The 15,190-nt window shown below is 38.2% G+C and overlaps 1 protein-coding gene across 1 annotated transcript in view; it reads right to left on the reverse strand.

The window, feature by feature from the left end:
• Positions 1-15,190, reverse strand: part of TTLL7 (tubulin tyrosine ligase like 7) — a 146,251-nt gene that overhangs the window by 54,298 nt on the left and 76,763 nt on the right. Inside the window, exons 8-11 of the mRNA XM_015572111.1 lie at positions 12,190-12,348; positions 7,101-7,195; positions 602-749; positions 446-519 (exon numbers count right to left, since the gene is read on the reverse strand). Of these exons, the coding sequence (XP_015427597.1) occupies positions 446-519; positions 602-749; positions 7,101-7,195; positions 12,190-12,348 (476 nt within the window). The remainder of the gene's footprint in view (positions 1-445; positions 520-601; positions 750-7,100; positions 7,196-12,189; positions 12,349-15,190) is intronic.

Raw genomic sequence — 15,190 nt, forward strand, 5'->3', positions numbered from 1 at the left:
TTTGTGCACTGGGGCCAACTGGGGGAGCACAGTTCATCCCAGTCAGCCAAGTGGCTGTGGACCGCCCTCTGAGCAGCTGCTCCCGCTGTGGGAGCACACTGACCACCAGGGGGCAGCTCCTGCGTTGAGCAACTGGTCCACCAGTCATTCTGGTGATCCGCCATTCAGTTGCGAGGTTTTTATACTATAGATAAGGTCACAGGATAATAGCTGATTTAAAAGATAATAGCAGATTTAACCACCCTCGAGGCTGGCTAGCAGGAGTCTCCCAAGTCTGAACCACCTACTTGTTGTCTACCTTTTCATTCTAGAAAAATATCACACAAAAGCACCATCTCAAAGTAAAATGAACAGTGCTTAAAACAAGCCTAAAGCATTAAAGAATGTACACTCATTGTTTTAACACTTCACTTGTACAATCTGTATAAAAAGGAAGCACGCTTACCTATAATTCCCCATATGTCGATTTTCATGTTGTTCTTTAGAGACCTGCTTTCGCACTTGAACAAGCCTCTCTTTCTAGAAATACAGAAATTTGACAAATAAAACCTGGCAAATGAATTATGCAATTCAAAACGTGGGTGTGTTAAAATAGTCATACCAACTCCTCTTTCCGCCTCTCCAGCTGATGCCTCTGCTGCTCCCAGTCTGAGGAACCTGGCAAGAGCCTTTTGATTGAATTCTGACCATAAAGCCTCCTTTGAGCCTCAGCTTTTTGTTTGGCCAAGTTTCTCCTTTTATCGCTGGTCCTAAAATATAAAACACACGATCCTATTCTAGAATTCCAATTGTGATTTTATCCTTGTGAGGAGAAGGAGCAGAAAAGGAGACACAGTGACAATAGGAATCAATGTCTATTAAATGATATATCCACATACGTTATATTCATCAAATCAGCATCAAATAAGGGTCTCCCCATTGTAAATAGAAGCTCTGAAGGTAACAAAATAAAATGAAAACAGTATAACGATGTACTAGCTGTACAATCTCAGGTTAATTACCTGCTGAGTCTATTTCCCCATCTATTAAATATAACAAAAATGTTTCCCTCCTACAGTTCTTATAAAGATCAACTTGTGGTATCAAAAATAGGTCCTTAATGAATATTGGATCTTTCTCTTCCTTCAACAATTCCATTTATATTTAAGTATTCCCTCATTTACACTAACCACTTCTTAGTTTATTTTCAATTCTGACTGAAATCCTAGCCTAACAATCACTATTTCATTGAAGACTTCTGCATAGTCCGTCTCATTTTTGCCCAATCATGCAAATTTAGTTACAGCTGTCTGATTTCCATAGAAAAAGTCCTGCTGGGAGACTGCTTTCCTCTGAAACTCGTTCCTCTCTCTTCCCTCCCACGTAGCAGGTGCAATCCGTGGAGAGTACTTGTTTGAGGACAGACTTTCAGTTTTGCACAATGAAAAAGTCCTGGAGATGGATGGTGGTGATGGTTGCACCACATTGTGCACGTACTTAATGCCACTGAATTGCACACTTAAAAATGGTTAAGATAGTAATTTTTATGTGAGGTATATTTTACCCACCCCCCAAAAATTTAATGAGTTGATATCAGAGGAACTAAGATAAACGTACATTTAAATATGTGCAAAAACCATGAACATGTGGCATAGCACCACACATGCGTTCTTAGAAAAATTAATTCCAAGGCAGGGGAAAAGAACAAAAAGTGATCATATTGATGAGAGATGCAAAGACCAGATCAAACATTGTTTTATATACAATCTAAAGGTCAAAACTGCTTTGATACAATGTTTAAACCTCATCTGATAGAGTAGAAACAACGTGATCAGAATATCAGAGTTTATAAATATCTTTTCAAATGTTGGCATTCCTCGCCGGCCTGCTGTGGCTCAGTGGTTGAGTGTCAACCCATGCACCAAGAGGTCACCGGTTCTATTTCCCATCAGGGCACATGCCCACGATTGTGGGCTAGATCCTCAGCAGGAGGCGTCAGGAGGCAGCCAATCAGTGTTGATTGATGTTGATGTTTCTCTCTCATTGCTATTTTTATCTCTCTCTCCCACTCCCTCCCTCAAGACATTTTTTTAATGTTGACATTCCTCAGGATTCTGTCAGGCCCCCCTTTACTTCTCAATATGTACACTATGTGCTTTCATCCATTAGACCCAACAGCAATCTGTACATGGCTGTCAGTCAAATAGACATCTCTATCTCCCAGGGCACTATATATCAGATTTCCAGGTTAACAATTCTTCCCGGGGTCACAGAGAACCTCAAAATTAGCATGTTTAAAACTGAACTCTCTCTCTCTCTACCTTCCCTCATCACTCCTCTAAATCTGTTTCTCACCTAAAATTTTTATCTAAATCATTATTGTATTGTTAAACAAGTTGCCCAAGCCAGAAACCCAGGAATCATGGTACACACTGAATTCCTAGTCCCTCCTACAGTAAGTAGTTAACACTTGTCAAATGATCTGCAGAGCCACAGAGTGGAGGCTGGAAAATGGGGCGGGGGTTAGCACTGAAAGAAGGAAGAAAGCCAGTAAAATAACCCAGGAGAGAAATGAGAAGTCATTAAACTTAGTGAGACTACAAAATTAAATGGTAGTCATACACTGTACAGGGTTCAGTTGATTCATAATAAAGGAAGGAACTAATGATAACTCCCAGCTTTGTAGCCTGAACATTTACATGGATGGTTTTACAATTAACTAGCAAAGCAAGACACAAAACTAGGTTTGAGTGATTATCATTATAAGTACTTTTCTATGAGCATATGGTTTCCCTTTTAATAACTGAGCCACTTAAGGAGAGAAAATTTTATTAATTTTTCTATCTCCATCTTCTAGTACAATATAAGCTAAGAATGTACATTAAATATATGAAAAGGTTTTTCTTTTGTGGGTTGGAGGTAATTGACATCATTAGCAGAAGAAAAGAGAGAAACCCAGCAAGAAAGGAGAAGATAATTCAACTTCTGGTTATATTGAATTTAAAGTGTCATCAGATCACTCACCCATTCATTCATTTACTTACTTCCTTACTAGTTCACTCACTCATTACAAATTAACTGAGCCCCTATTAGACCAGAAACATTGAGTGTAAATGCTCAGCAGAGATCTGCAAATGCAAGACCAGAGCCCAAGAGTGGACAGAGCTGTCGAGAGGAACCCTAATCTGTGCCTCAATACAGGTGTAGACCTGGGACTCCAGTGTCTGAATCACAAAAGATGCTACAAAAATGAATGAGACTGACACAGAGGAAAAGAGGGCTGAGGCAAGAATGCAGTGAAAAGAAAATGACAAGTAGGGGGGAGTGAAATCATAGAAGACAGAGAAATGCTCAAAGTTAAGTGAATTCAGAAAATAGAGTGTCAAAGAGGCCAGTGAGAATCAATTTTCAAGGGCAGGGTAGCATGAATTGCTGCATACACCATACACATGTAGCCTGTGAACTAGTCATGTCATAACTAAGGGTCAGGTAATCTAATGTAACCTAATCTAATCTGAACTAAACTAATAAACAGTACAGTATTTCAGACTCACAGAACCCATGAGACTATAACTACCTTTTGTAGACTCAATTTTAATGATTATAATACAATAGTTATGGAGGAAAAACGATTCTTCTTATCAACACACCAACACCCCCAATATACAGGATTGCCTTTTCCTTTTATTACTGAAAAAGCTCCTTTTTTACTTATTACTATTTTACTATTTACCTTTACTTATTCTTCTTTCTCTTGTTCTGCATATAGCCCCTTTTGTATTCTCTTATCTCTGAAGACCCCACGCCAAATGTTTCAGAAAATTATCTGAATCTGAAATTACGTTGTGCCATCCAAGTACAAAGGGGATCAATTCTGACCCCTCAATATGAGGTTCAGTATTCTCAGGGGCTGTGATACATACTCTGAGCTGTATACCACCAGTACACACTTTTTGATTCTCTTGAGACTGAAAGTATACATTTACACTATGAATTTTGGGGTACATATGGAGCCACACTATAAGTAAAGCATCATACTAAGAATTGTGTTCTGGCAGGCATGGGCTCAGTGGCTGAGCATCAACCTATGAACCTGGAGGTCACGGTTCAATGCCCAATCAGGGCACATGCCTGGGTTATGGCTTGATCCCCAGTGTGGGGTGTGCAGGACACAGCCAATCAATGATTCTCTCTCATCATTGATGTTTCTATCTCTCTCCCCCTCTCCGTTCCTAGCTGAAATAAATAAGTATATATATATATTAAAAGAATTGTGCAGGATAGCAAAGTATATGCTCCTTGACTCAAGGAGCTTAGATCAAATTGAAAGGAAAAATCTGCCATGCCCAACTAAAAGAGCACAGAGCAGAAAAGAGTAAACAAAGCAATAAGCCATGTCCTATGCAGACTCTAATTCCTCCTGAAGTTCAAAGAAAGAAAAGATTAACTTGTGCTAATACACCATAATAAAAGATAAAATTTGAGTCATAGGCAGTAAGGAAAGGCATTCAGGATAAGGAACAGAATAAATCATCAATGAGAATAGGCTACACATGTGAGAAAAACCTTATATAATAGAACCCTAATATGCAAATCGACTGAACAATGGAACGACCGGTTGCTATGACATGCACTGACCACTAGGGGCAGACGCTCGATGCCGGAACTGCCCCCTCGTGGTCAGTGCACTCCCATAAGGGGAGCACCGCACAGCTAGAAGCCATGCGGCTGGTGAGCACAGTGGTAGTGGTGGGAGCCTCTCCTACCTACAAGGCAGCACTAAGGACCCCTCAGCGGACATCCCCCGAGGGGTCCCGGACTGCGAGAGGGAGCAGGCCGGGCTGAGGGGCCCCTTCCTGCCAAGTGCACAAATGTCATGCACCAGGCCTCTAGTAATGTGATAATCAGCCTAACTAAACAGTTTTGGTCGGAGAGAAATAGGAAATAAGATGAAAAAGCTAAGATTAAGTTATATTATGAAAGGAACTTAGATTAAGTGTTGGCAATAGAAATCCAATTAGGTTCTTGAGCAGAAAGATAACACAATAAAAAAGATCATTGTGATAGTCTGATTAAAATAAATATAATAGGGAATCACAGAGCAATTTATTCTATCCAAAAGTAAAATAGTCCATATAAAAATTAATCCAATAATATTTAATAAATAGGCAAGAATTTTCCTAGTGTTCTCAGCTCCTGCTTATGTTTCCATGATGTGCCCATCGCATACCTTGCCACAGTGAGATACAAGTCTAACACATATACCCATGGAGCCCTCCATCTGGCTGGAGAGAAAAGGCACAGCTGCAACCTAAGCTTCATTAGCATAAGCTCTATATGGTATGAATTTTGCTAAATTCTCTTAGTGGAACAACACTAAGAAAATTAAGAAAGATTAAGTCCAATTCTCCCTTCGTTTTAAGCCTAGAAATGTCTCACTGTTTCAATGTATATATCTCACTTTTAAGAAGACCAAAAACACCCATGGGTGGCAAGTCAAAAGACATGCCAGGAAAAAAAAGAAAATTCAAGGCCTACTTATACAGTAATAGTAAATAAATAAATAAAAAAGTACAGGCATATTGCTTAAGTAATCCAAAATAATGATACACTGTGTAAGCTAAATTAATAGAAATTTATTTTTTCTTTTCATTTCTTTTAACATAATTGAGATATCAGTAGAATTTAGGCAAATCATTCTTTAATCTGGCAAAAGGAGGAGTCAGATGAACATTTTTGAACAGATTTATATGTCTATCTCTTTTTCTAATGATGCTTTCCATGAAAGATACTTTTCAATCAGGCATCTGCTAAATGCTTGGAAACATTTAACATAAACAAATTTCATGGAAACATCCCACAGCTTCTTTAGAGCTCTTAAAATGACAAGTGGAATCAATTGAAATCATAAAATCTCTAAGATCAAAAAACCTTAGAGGTCCTTTAACCCAACACACTAAATGCTGTTTCAACACTTATAATTGCAAACATTTCATTACTTCTTTGAGAAGTTCAGTTAAACTTCTAAAATATTTATTTCATTATGAGCCAAAAGCTTTCCCATATAATAGTGTTACAATTATTTGACATCCATGATCATATACACTGCAACCAGCAACTCTTCTTCCGGGTATATATCCAAAGCAGTTGAAATTAGGATTCATATAAATATCTGCACTCCCGTATATATTGCAGCATTAGTCACAATAGCCAAGACAAAAGCAACCTAAATGCCCACCAGTGGATGAATGCATAATGAAAATATGGTGCATAGTACAACAGAGTATTATTCATCCTTAAAAAATGGGGGGCGGGGGGGGATCGCATTGATGCTTTTCAATGGGAAGGTTAAGCCTCACTTAACAACTGCCTCTCTTTTCTGTTTACCCAGGTAACAAGATATATTGGGAAGACCTCTGGAGAGAAAGGGAGAAAATCCTTGTTTGAGATTTTTTACTTTCTGAATGACCTCTCTGTTTTAGTTTCTTCTAAGGTGAGGAAATAATCTAGAGCGTTTCCTAAGGCAGTCTCCAATTCAACCTCATATTCTATATTACTAAACTAGAGGCCTGGTGCATGAAATTTTGTGTATGTGTGTGTGTGGAGGCAGGGGTGTTCCCTCAGCACAGCCTATGCCCTCTCACAGTCCGGGATGCCTCGGCGGACATCCCTCTCACAGTCCAGGACCCCTCACTTCTTACTGCCTGCCTGCTCGCTGCTCCTTACTGCTCGGCTTGCTGCTGCTTAGCTGCTCCTTAGTGAGTGCACTGACCACCAGGGGGCAGCTCCTGAGTTGAGCGTCTGCCCCCTGGTGATCAGTGCACATCATAGCAACTGGTCATTCCACTGTTTGGTCAATTTGCATATTGGGCTTTTATTATATAAGATAAGTAGAGCAATACTCTAACTTAACCATATTTTTTACTGTAGGTTCAGCACATTAAATGAGGAGAAGGAAAAACTGTGTGTTAGAGGAGAGGAAAAGACATTCGAAAAAAATAAATGGAATTGAGTAATTCAAAATATAAAACACAAAAAAATTCAAGCCAATTCCATGTACAAATGAATGTTCTATGTCAGATGTGGCAAAAATTTTCCAAAAAATGGAGGAAATACTTTACCTGATGTTGAGGAGCTTCAGTGCATTTAGCAGCACTCCCCTTTTCACATCATAGTCTATTTTCTGATCAGTCCCAAAGCTCGGAGCTCTGTTGATCTAAAATTTACAAAGAAAACAATGAGAGTAAGCAAATGTGGGTAGGCCAAAAAATACAAGGTGTTCCCCCAAAAATTGTATACACACTTTAAAAGCTGATAGCTCAATTTTGAAAATGAAGTGAATTTTAATAAACACTGCCTTTATAATTATTCAAAGTGTGTGTATATATTGGGATGCCCTGTATTCAATACATATTTGTTAATCTAATGTGGGATCCCCAATCAGTAGAAGGACTCTGGAATAAACCTCAAAGCTCTGCCTGGTAATGGACCGGTTACTATTGCCTAGCCTCCCTTCCCCATCACCCTAAGCCAGGAGTAAGGAATTGATTATCACCACCCCTTTCCTCCTGCTGTCTTGGCTCAGGGTCTTTGGTCAGCATATCTGCCCTCCCCCTCTTTTCTACTCTCTTCAACCAAATTACCCCAAGCACTCTTGAGTTTTAACTTCAGAGAAGTAAAAGTGACTCATCCTTCCATTACTAACTGAAAAATAAATTTTGCTTCTTCCTACCTGAATCAAACAAGATTCATCAATTTTCATTTCCAAAGACACTAGCTACATATTACCCAGAAGATACCATTAAGGGCAGCTGCAGGCTAACCTCCATGAACTTTCTAACTACGTAAGGACTCACGGGAATAAATGAGCCATGTGTGATTGTGATGTCATTTCCGACATCATTGCCAGGATTTCATTAGACAAAAAGCAAAAAATAACTCTATGTACCCAGAAACCCATTAGACAATATACTACCACTTCAGCAGCTGGAGTTTTGTTCTTGTCTTTGTTGTTGTTACGAAAATGTAACTGGAATAGCAGGTGTTTAAGAAAATTAAACACTGCTGAGTTCACAACTGTAGCTTAGCCTCATGACCACCAGATAACTCCACAGGCTATCTAAAAACATATGCTACGGGTCACAGACAAGGGCTGTCTGATACAAATCTATCACCACAAGAGAGAAGGTAGTTGATGACATGCATTTTACAATTGGCAGTTGAACGAAAAAACACATTAAACTTAAATCACTCAGAAATACAAATGCCTCTAATTAGGAATGTGGCATGGGATCACTGCAGAAAAATTAGTAAATAGAAGCTAAATAAAAGACAGAAAGATCGCCTGTAGCCTGACTACCTAGTGTATTGTTAATCATTTAATAAATGGTATTCCAGATATTTGCTATGCATATTTATAATATTCATTTTACCTTCCCAATAAATGTCTATATTTAATTATACTATTTTATAATCCAAGTTTTCCTTTTAACAATGTATCATGAAAATCTCCCATGTCAACATTTTGACAGATGCATGATAGTCTTTTTATAGAAATACCAGAGGCCCAATGCACAAAATTCGTGCAAGAGTAGCCCTTCCTTCCCCTGGCTGCCGGCACCGGCTTCCCTCTGGCACCTGGGACCCAGGCTTCCCTCTGGGTGCCAGTAGGCACTTGGGACCTGGGCTTCCCTCTCAGCCCCAGATTCGTCCAGAAGGTCGTCCAAAAGGATGTCCGGAAGGATGTCCGGCCTAATTAGCATATTATGCTTTTATTATTATAGATGCCAAACTGTATTTTTCCTTTGATAATTTCTGATTCAGAAGGTGATTAACATATTCCCGCCTGTGTGCTGTGCTCTTAGGGAAGGGAGTAGCTTGGTAATTGCAAGAACATCCATTTACTCAAGTGTTGTTCAAGTGTTATCTCTTAAAAGTGCAGAGAAAGGATAATGTCTTTTATATGAAAAATGTTTCAACCATTCCATAGTGACTCAGATCTCTAGAATTTGTAATACAATGACAGTTCTGCTATTACATGTAAGTAACAAATTATAAAATTAACCAAATATTTAGGAACTGACGATTATTAATTGGTTCACTGAAATGTTATTTATATAGAATCCCTTAGGTGCTCCATTCTAAAACTGCAGTCTGGAGTTCTGCCAGGCATATCCCTTCTGCAGAATGGTAATTTGGGACAATACAATCTCAAACCCCTCTCTCATATCTATTTCAAAGTCTTCCTCCTGCTATCACATAAAAGAAACTGGTTGATGAAGAAATGTAACCAATTAAAGTAATACATGAAAAGGTTGAAAAAAACACCTTTTGCTCAATTAATGTCTTAGATTTTTAAAATTTTTATGAGAGTGGTACAAAAAAAATATGAGAACCACAAATGGCTCACAGAAGAAACTCTGAAAATTAGGTTTCATAGAGCCAAAATTCTACTTTGTTATGTTGATGGCTTCTCTAGTTTTCACTGCCTAAATTCTAAAACAGACAAAACCTAGCCAATGTTATAGTCTTAAAATTCAGCAGCTTGTAAAAGGATGTGAAAATGAAAATTATTAGGAAGCAAATTAAATTAGTATTATTTATTAACTGTCCAAATTATAGCTGTAGTATCAAAACAAACACAATCATTTCATGCACATATAAAAGTATCCAGAATAGATTCTGTGCTCCTAAATTAGTGTTCTTCCCTCTGTCCAGTAACTTCTCCCCACCCTACCCCCATTTCTCCAAACCCCAACCCCTATCCCACCTTCTAAATACTTTGCTCAGGTGTTCCCTCTTCTGCAAAGATTGTTTTCACTCTCAAATACACACATGAACACAGAGAGGTTAGTCAGTTTATTGTTTGTGCTGGCACCCTGCTTCCTTATACCCTCAACCATTACCATAAAACACACATCTGAGTCCCCACAAGTGTTTTGTCTTATTCTTCTTGTATCTCTACCACCTGGCACAATGACTTATTGAAATTAATTCAAGGCCCTGCCGGCATGACTCAGTGGTTGAGCATCGACCTGTGAACCAGGAAGTCACGGTTTAAGTCCCATCAGGGCACCTGCCTGGGTTACAGGCTCGATCCCCAGTGTGGGGCGAGCAGGAGGCAGCTGAAACATTGATATTTCTCTCTCTCTCTCTCTCCCCCCCTCTCCCTTCTTCTTTAAAATCAATTAAAAATATTTTTTAAAAGAAATTAGCTCAGTTAAAGTATGAGTATTCATATCCTTCCAAATTCAATGATTTTCCCTAATAATGTTTTCTATGCTTGAAAATTTCTGCAATTTGCCTCTACAAATCATTAGTGGAAATCATTCCAGTGAACTAAAAGTTATCGCATTCTCAGAAGCACCTTCTCCATTGCTCCACTGGATGGCGCCAAAAGGTTTTTTAACTACATATTAGAACCATTACCGTTGCAGCTGAAAATACAAAGAAACAAAATCATTACATAAGGTTCTTTTCACTGTTTTAATATAATTAAATGTTTATTCTCCACAACTTTTAGTTGTGTGTTTTTTTCTTTGAGTTTTTTAATGGTTCTGATTGATCCAGAAATAATGAAAAAAAAATGAATAGAAAATGAAACTATGTTAATGCAAACAATAGTATTTAGCCATTGGTTATTGTGGAATTTTGTAATGGTTCTTATTTTTCTGAAAAATGAAGGACAAAATAAAGTAGAAGAAACATTAATGCAAACAATGGTATTTTGAGCCTTAAAAACAAAACAAGACAGAATTCAACCATTCAGTCAATTCTGGTTTACCCAGCTAAGTTCCTATTAGGCCACTGCTTTTAAAAACTGTAAATGTCTGTAAAGTCATTCGTCCCTGCTCTTCGTGCAGTTCTACCTCCTGCATGTGCCTTCACTTTTTCCCCACCCATCAAGGATAAAAGACAAGTATCAGGGGTAGAAAAAAATACAGCTGAGAGCAGGAAAGGGTGACTGCAGACAAAACAATAACCCTAGACAATGTCAGGTCTCAGTACACTAGACATGGTGCAGCCAAGTGCTTTGATATCCAATGGAGGGAGCTAAAGGATAAGCAACATTCCTCATATTCATCTGATTTCTAGGGTCCGAGCAGGAGCAAAATTTGAACACCTGACAAAACTGTAATTGGAAATAATACGTATTATTTACTCATAGTACATTCAATACACACAGGAAACCATCGGCCCTGTGGTATGGAAAAGTATTCTTCCCAAAGAATATATTTTGAATGTTTTGATCTCATCTATCACTCATTCAATTTACTTTTGCAAGCCTTGATATTAAAGATGTAATTGCAAACTTCTAAATCATTAACAAAAAAGAGAGATAATCCAACTTAAAATGAAAGGTAATTGCTGCTGATATCTTCTATAGGAATATATTCCTCAAAAATATAACTAATCTTGTAAGCACTAGTGTTTGGAAACGTGCTGTTTTCCTGATAAAGTTTCCTACATACAGTACTTTATGACCATACACTCTGCGACCTAAAGTTTCTTCTGGATATATTATAAATTAATTAAGACTGGAAGGAAAGGTACAAAAAAAATCTTTAAAAGAGATCATTTTTATTTTTTCCTGTATATTACCCTGTATTTTCCAGATGTTGAGTGACCTTTTATAAATAAAAGGAATGACAACTCTGCCCATAGCAGGGACGGGCAGCAAATCCAAAGGCACACAGCTGATGGGCTGGACTTGAGGGGAGGCCCAGGTATGTGATATGGCCATAAAGGCACATTCAAGCCACCTGGGTGCCAAGATTAATGAACCCACTGGAGCATCTCTCTTCGAGAGCATGAAGGGAGACACACTGAGGACAGAGAGGCTGTGGTCCCGGGGCCCAGGTGCCCACACAGAGAGAGGAAAGACAGCACCCACACGTCATGAAGTGGTAGAAGCCCTGAGGCTGAGAAAATATTGGAGGAAGTAGATTTAAAAAAATCAGTAAAAGTAGATCCACACAGATATTCAAAATTCCTGGCCTAGAAATTCAATACTAATTTGGGAAAAGTAATATCAAACACATATTGATCCTTCCTAGAACTGTTCTGTTCCATGAATTTTCATTCTCTTCCTCCCACACACTCCATTCAGGCCTCTTTCTGCTCAGTCAATGAGACAACGGTGCCAAGTACACATTTAAAAACGTTTGTTTTAATGCACAGTGATAACATCTCTTCTTAAAAATGCCTTACCTCCAGAAGCCACGGCTTTAGCTTTCTGTCCAACAAAATATCAAATCCCAGGACTTCGAAGCAGACACTTTCACTCCCCGGAGGCTGCCCAGGTCTGCACATCCGATAAGCATGCAGGACATGAGGCTCTGCCACGATCAGAGTCTTAACCACCAGCTCCTACAAGCACAGATTTTTAAAAGGGGAGAAAGCCTTATTTCCTTCTCATTTACACACGTGGCAATAAGGCCTGGACTTACACACTAGCCCTGGGTCACCCAGCCCTGCCACTGCCCTGACTTCCCTCCATCCAACTCTTCCCGGACCCGCGAAGCTCCCGCCATGCCTGTCTCCTCTGGGATCATCTCAGTAGCTGTTCCCTCTTCTTGAGACACTCTTCTCCCCCTATGCCTATGTCTTCATCCTTGGTATCCAGAGAGGCCGTCCCTGACCCTGGGGTCAAAACCGCCACCCATCAGCCCTTACTGCATAGCTCGCAGCACAGAACCAGCCGATCTTTTCCTTGTTTTGTTAGAGCAGGGTCCTTGTGTGTCTGATTTACAACCCCATGCCAGTGCCTGCCATAGTACCTCACATATAGGAGATGCTCAAAAACATCTGTGAACAAATGAGTAAACTAACTCACAGACGACACTATAGAATGTCCACTTGGACATCGGAAGTGAGGCAATACTGCCACTAAGTGAGCTGGCTGGCTGGCATCATTTTCTGTGAGGACACAGACTATGACGGGGCTGAGTTACTGATGCCAATAAAGCAAAAAGTTGTTTTAACTGAAGTTGGAGAACAAGCTATGGATTGTTGAAAAGCTGCCCCACTGGTTTTTGCTTAGAATATATTGCCTTTGGAACTGCCTCTCTGCAGGTACTGCTGCCAATGTAAACTGGCAATAGTAATAACACCTGCTGCAAAAAGACTGACGAAGGGACAAAATGAGACTCCACGTGAAACTCTCAGTGTAGCGACCAGAGCACACTGAACCTGAACTAAGTGTTAGCAACTTAACTAAACTACTGTTACAGTTATTCTATTATTCCACTAGAAGTCCATCTCATATGTCAGGTCAGACACAAAATCCCACTACCAGCTGGGCGCAATATTTAACCGTATGGGAGAAAAATGGAAGGCAGAAATTAACCTCACTGATACCCAGAATCTCAACCCGATGCTCTCTATCTGGAAGTAAGGTCAGAGATGCCATGAGGTTGTTCTCAGAAAATTTTATTCAAAATAACAAATTAAAGGTAACACCAAAGAATTTAAAGATGAAAGACAAAAAGCACTCCATATAAATCTTTGGAGATATTACTAAAACAACTGGAGAGTACCAAAAAAAGTTAAAACCTTGGCTAATAAGTGTCTGTGTAGAACAAGACAGTGAGGGGAATTAATAGACCCTGATTACCGATCTCTGGTTTTTTCTACATAAAAAACAACACATTTTTAGAAATATAAAGGCAAGCTTGTAGGTATATGTGAAACCAGGAGTGATATAATCAAGCATAAATCAAATATCACCAATTCTTTTCAAAGTATCATTGCTTTGAAATATGATTTGTAGATTTGTACACAAAATATACAAAAAGGCATTCAGTAAAAATGGTTTTATAAATTATTACAATCATTTTTAATCTCTATGGCCTGATTTTCTGTTGATTTTCTATTCATTCTTGGTGCTTCATGGAAGGTATTGCTAGTTTTTAGATATAGGCAGTTACTTTTTTTAAAAATTACCCCCAGAAAAGAGGTTATTAAAAAAAAGCCTAAGTTAAATTCATAAAATTTGTAAACTATTAACATTATGATAAAAATCTACTACATTTGCCTTTTCTACCTCCTCCTATCATTCTCTTTTTATAATATAGTATTTTGTTGATTCACCTAAAATAGAGAGATCTTTACAAAGTATATGTAATTCTGAATAATGACAAAATTTTAAATAACTAAATAAATGCAGACAATCTGACAAGATAAATGTAAGAAATGTATTTGGAAAAGTTAATAATTTAATAAGTTATTAATTTATTTAAATTATATAAATTTATTAATTTATTAAGTAATTTATTACTTATAAATTATTAACATACATTCTAACTAAGGTAGACAAAAGTGATGCAAAATTTAGGCATTTATGGAAGAGATCATGAATGTGTCAGACCTTAATAGACTCACATTGGTCATGTTTAGGTCATATCTGAAAGTTATACTTTAGGCTATAACAGAAAAGTTAATTGCCTAATCTATGAGTAATATTAGTCTTACTTCTATACCTTCTCCCAATTTAATCATGTGGATAAAGTGCCACTTATAAACTTATGATACTCACTTTTCTCTGGTTGATTCTCTCTCTACATACTTCACCAAGGCAGCCCAACAGGCGCCACCTTTTCACAAAGACATTCCCATATGCACATGAAATAATTGGTAAAGAAAAAAGAATATTGGAGAGTATATGAAATGTCCTTGGTCTCACTGTGCTAATCATCAAATAACCTACTCATTAAATCATACAGGCAATATCATGTACCATATGATCTTCCATCAAAAAAGCAACTGCCCCAACATAAATTTCTCAACTCTGAGTCATCTAATGCACTATGATAGTAAATCTATCATTAGAACATTTTTTGGAATTTCCACAAAATTGGCCTTACTAAAATAAATAAGTAAATAAACATAGAATTATTGTAATCAAATTTTTGTTTGGAGGTATGTAGTTTCTCAGGAAGATATAATAGAAAGTAAACAAGTTGGTGGGCAGCTAACCAAATCCAGATGACAAACATTTTCATGAGTCCTACATTTTTAAAACTTTTGACTGGATTGTCAATATTTACAAATCTGGGGATTTACAGCTTCTATTGACAAATTAGGAGATGAACCACCCTGGGCCCAAAATATCATGTGCACCAATAGAATAGTGCTGAGTGGTATCTATGTCCTTCAGACCTCTTTCTTATGCTCTTCAAATTAACACAGTCCCCAGCACACCCTAATTGAT

Source organism: Myotis davidii, unplaced genomic scaffold (assembly GCF_000327345.1).
Source record: "Myotis davidii unplaced genomic scaffold, ASM32734v1 scaffold162, whole genome shotgun sequence".
Classification (NCBI taxonomy): domain Eukaryota; kingdom Metazoa; phylum Chordata; class Mammalia; order Chiroptera; family Vespertilionidae; genus Myotis; species Myotis davidii.